The following is a 5,000-nucleotide window of genomic DNA, read 5'->3' on the forward strand; positions in this document are numbered from 1 at the left end:
GTATGTTCAGTGTAAATACTGTATGTTCAGTGTAAATACTGTGTGTTCAGTGTAAATACTGTATATTCAGTGTAAATACTGTGTGTTCAGTGTAAATACTGTATGTTCAGTGTAAATACTGTGTGTTCAGTGTAAATACTGAGTGTTCAGTCTAAATACTGTATGTTCAGTGTAAATACTGTGTGTTCAGTGTAAATACTGTGTGTTCAGTGTAAATACTGTGTGTTCAGTGTAAATACTGTATGTTCAGTGTAAATACTGTGTGTTCAGTGTAAATACTGTATGTTCAGTGTAAATACTGTGTGTTCAGTGTATATACTGTGTGTTCAGTGTATATACTGTATGTTCAGTGTAAATACTGTGTGTTCAGTGTATATACTGTGTTCAGTGTATATACTGTATGTTCAGTGTAAATACTGTGTGTTCAGTGTAAATACTGTATGTTCAGTGTAAATACTGTGTTCAGTGTAAATACTGTGTGTTCAGTGTATATACTGTATGTTCAGTGTAAATACTGTGTGTTCAGTGTAAATACTGTATGTTCAGTGTAAATACTGTGTGTTCAGTGTAAATACTGTATGTTCAGTGTAAATACTGTGTGTTCAGTGTAAATACTGTGTGTTCAGTGTAAATACTGTGTGTTCAGTGTATATACTGTGTGTTCAGTGTAAATACTGTGTGTTCAGTGTAAATACTGTATGTTCAGTGTAAATACTGTATGTTCAGTGTAAATACTGTGTGTTCAGTGTAAATATTGTGTTCAGTGTATATACTGTATGTTCAGTGTAAATACTGTGTGTTCAGTGTAAATACTGTGTGTTCAGTGTAAATACTGTGTGTTCAGTGTAAATACTGTGTGTTCAGTGTATATACTGTATGTTCAGTGTAAATACTGTATGTTCAGTGTAAATACTGTGTGTTCAGTGTAAATACTGTGTGTTCAGTGTAAATACTGTATGTTCAGTGTAAATACTGTATGTTCAGTGTAAATACTGTGTGTTCAGTGTATATACTGTATGTTCAGTGTAAATACTGTGTGTTCAGTGTATATACTCTATGTTCAGTGTAAATACTGTGTGTTCAGTGTAAATACTGTGTGTTCAGTGTAAATACTGTATGTTCAGTGTAAATACTGTGTGTTCAGTGTAAATACTGTGTGTTCAGTGTAAATACTGTGTTCAGTGTAAATACTGTATGTTCAGTGTAAATACTGTGTGTTCAGTGTATATACTGTGTTTTCAGTGTAAATACTGTATGTTCAGTGTAAATACTGTGTGTTCAGTGTAAATACTGTGTGTTCAGTGTATATACTGTGTGTTCAGTGTAAATACTGTGTGTTCAGTGTATATACTGTATGTTCAGTGTAAATATTGTGTGTTCAGTGTATATACTGTGTGTTCAGTGTATATACTGTATGTTCAGTGTATATACTGTGTGTTCAGTGTAAATACTGTGTGTTCAGTGTAAATACTGTATGTTCAGTGTAAATACTGTGTGTTCAGTGTAAATACTGTGTGTTCAGTGTATATACTGTATGTTCAGTGTAAATACTGTGTGTTCAGTGTATATACTCTATGTTCAGTGTAAATACTGTGTGTTCAGTGTAAATACTGTATGTTCAGTGTAAATACTGTATGTTCAGTGTAAATACTGTATGTTCAGTGTAAATACTGTGTGTTCAGTGTAAATACTGTGTGTTCAGTGTAAATACTGTATGTTCAGTGTAAATACTGTGTGTTCAGTGTAAATACTGTGTGTTCAGTGTATATACTGTATGTTCAGTGTAAATACTGTGTGTTCAGTGTATATACTGTGTGTTCAGTGTATATACTGTGTGTTCAGTGTATATACTCTATGTTCAGTGTAAATACTGTGTTCAGTGTAAATACTGTGTGTTCAGTGTAAATACTGTGTGTTCAGTGTAAATACTGTGTGTTCAGTGTATATACTGTGTGTTCAGTGTAAATACTGTGTGTTCAGTGTAAATACTGTATGTTCAGTGTAAATACTGTATGTTCAGTGTAAATACTGTGTGTTCAGTGTAAATATTGTGTTCAGTGTATATACTGTATGTTCAGTGTAAATACTGTGTGTTCAGTGTAAATACTGTGTGTTCAGTGTAAATACTGTGTGTTCAGTGTAAATACTGTGTGTTCAGTGTATATACTGTATGTTCAGTGTAAATACTGTATGTTCAGTGTAAATACTGTGTGTTCAGTGTAAATACTGTGTGTTCAGTGTAAATACTGTATGTTCAGTGTAAATACTGTATGTTCAGTGTAAATACTGTGTGTTCAGTGTATATACTGTATGTTCAGTGTAAATACTGTGTGTTCAGTGTATATACTCTATGTTCAGTGTAAATACTGTGTGTTCAGTGTAAATACTGTGTGTTCAGTGTAAATACTGTATGTTCAGTGTAAATACTGTGTGTTCAGTGTAAATACTGTGTGTTCAGTGTAAATACTGTGTTCAGTGTAAATACTGTATGTTCAGTGTAAATACTGTGTGTTCAGTGTATATACTGTGTTTTCAGTGTAAATACTGTATGTTCAGTGTAAATACTGTGTGTTCAGTGTAAATACTGTGTGTTCAGTGTATATACTGTGTGTTCAGTGTAAATACTGTGTGTTCAGTGTATATACTGTATGTTCAGTGTACATATTGTGTGTTCAGTGTATATACTGTGTGTTCAGTGTATATACTGTATGTTCAGTGTATATACTGTGTGTTCAGTGTAAATACTGTGTGTTCAGTGTAAATACTGTATGTTCAGTGTAAATACTGTGTGTTCAGTGTAAATACTGTGTGTTCAGTGTATATACTGTATGTTCAGTGTAAATACTGTGTGTTCAGTGTATATACTCTATGTTCAGTGTAAATACTGTGTGTTCAGTGTAAATACTGTATGTTCAGTGTAAATACTGTATGTTCAGTGTAAATACTGTGTGTTCAGTGTAAATACTGTGTTCAGTGTAAATACTGTATGTTCAGTGTAAATACTGTGTGTTCAGTGTATATACTGTGTGTTCAGTGTAAATACTGTATGTTCAGTGTAAATACTGTGTGTTCAGTGTATATACTGTGTGTTCAGTGTATATACTGTGTTCAGTGTATATACTGTATGTTCAGTGTATATACTGTGTGTTCAGTGTAAATACTGTGTGTTCAGTGTAAATACTGTGTGTTCAGTGTATATACTGTGTGTTCAGTGTAAATACTGTGTGTTCAGTGTAAATACTGTGTGTTCAGTGTAAATACTGTGTGTTCAGTGTATATACTGTATGTTCAGTGTAAATACTGTATGTTCAGTGTAAATACTGTGTGTTCAGTGTAAATACTGTATGTTCAGTGTAAATACTGTATGTTCAGTGTAAATACTGTGTGTTCAGTGTAAATACTGTGTGTTCAGTGTAAATACTGTGTGTTCAGTGTAAATACTGTGTGTTCAGTGTATATACTGTATGTTCAGTGTAAATACTGTGTGTTCAGTGTATATACTGTGTGTTCAGTGTATATACTGTGTGTTCAGTGTATATACTCTATGTTCAGTGTAAATACTGTGTTCAGTGTAAATACTGTGTGTTCAACAATATTACATGTGCAGAAATACTGTAATAAACACAGTGTTATAGCAGCAGTTACCTGAGATAATGTAAAGTTTTGTGCAAAATAGTAAACAAACAACTGAAATGTGAGACAGAATGTACAAAGAGCACAAAGTGTGTAAAACAGCATGTAAACAGGTTGATGGATGTGTATTGGAAGTGTGTGTATTTGGTGTAGGTCAGTGCAGTCCATACAGTTGATGTGTGAGTGTGTGTTGTGTTCAGTACAGTTCAGTTCAGTTATTAAGGAGTCTGATGTCTTGTGGGAAGACTGACTGAACCCTGAGTGTCTCCAGTGTTCAGTGTGGTGGTGCTGTAGATGATGTTCCTGATCCAGACTGACTGAGGTCTCCCAGTCAGGAAGTCCAGGATCCAGGTGCAGAGGGATGTGTTCAGTCCCAGCAGCTCAGCTTCTCCATCAGGTGCTGAGGGATGCAGGAGTGATAACATTCATCAGAATTCAGAAGAAATTCATCACAACTTCAGAAGAAGCTCAGCATTATTTTAATCACAAACACAGCAGAAAGTTCACTGCACTGCTGTAGAGCTCAGAAACCTGTAGAACAGGAACGTGTCTGTCAGGACCATTAAAGGTTGTTCCAGAGAAGTGAAATCTCTCTGATTTCTCTGGAACAACCATTAATGATCTAGGAACATTCCTCTATCACATGCTTTTGAGTTTATGGCCCTTTGTGCATCCTCACGTCCCGTATAAGACTCAGATCAGGAGGCAGGTTTCAGTCACTGATCAGAAGAAACACGAGCGAGCAGATGGCGAGCAAACCTGTGAGTGCAGGCAGCAAAAGACCCAGAGATCCTTCTGTTCAGGTTTGACTTTATATTCAACATTAAACTTCATTAACACTGAAATGGTTTCCAGTAGGTTCCAGTTTATAACTACTGGATGTTCCCTGATCGTACAGCCGGCACTATTCAACACTACTGAATGGCTTTTATTTATGTATTAAACAGTGACACAAACTATTGATCTGTTTATTAATGACATGTTAATGATCAGCTGAGTTCCTGTTGTTCCTGTTAACACTTTTAACAGAAAGCAGCTTTACAGAACATAAGAAACATAATACAAAAGGTTTAATATTAAGATTAAAATAACATAAAAATGAAAGATTAATAAAGATATAATCAGTGTTTTCTCTCAGCGGTCTCTCTGTTTTACTCTCTCTAATTTAATATGAGAAAAAACCTCCAGCTTCTAACTGAGAAACTACAAAGAAGTGTAAACATTTGGATAAATGTTTTGTGTGATTAATCTTATCTACAAGAGAAAAGATCTCACTAAAGATAAAGATAAGTGTGTTTTGTTTTTTCCTCAGGGGTTAAAGGTCAAGTTTTTGATCAATATACCTTTGAAGGTGGATTCAGTGGATC

At 34.6% G+C, this 5,000-nt stretch overlaps 1 protein-coding gene across 1 annotated transcript in view; it reads left to right on the plus strand.

Annotated features, from left to right (window-relative positions):
• The first annotated feature begins 4,298 nt into the window (after positions 1-4,298).
• LOC132859900 (uncharacterized) overlaps positions 4,299-5,000 on the plus strand; it is a 2,067-nt gene continuing 1,365 nt past the window's right edge. The window contains exons 1-2 of the mRNA XM_060890870.1: positions 4,299-4,436; positions 4,946-5,000. The exon at positions 4,946-5,000 is cut by the window's right edge and continues 1,365 nt beyond it. Coding sequence (XP_060746853.1) covers positions 4,380-4,436; positions 4,946-5,000 — 112 coding nt within the window. The 5' untranslated portion in view covers positions 4,299-4,379. The remainder of the gene's footprint in view (positions 4,437-4,945) is intronic.

Source organism: Tachysurus vachellii, chromosome 17, assembly GCF_030014155.1.
Source record: "Tachysurus vachellii isolate PV-2020 chromosome 17, HZAU_Pvac_v1, whole genome shotgun sequence".
NCBI lineage: Eukaryota > Metazoa > Chordata > Actinopteri > Siluriformes > Bagridae > Tachysurus > Tachysurus vachellii.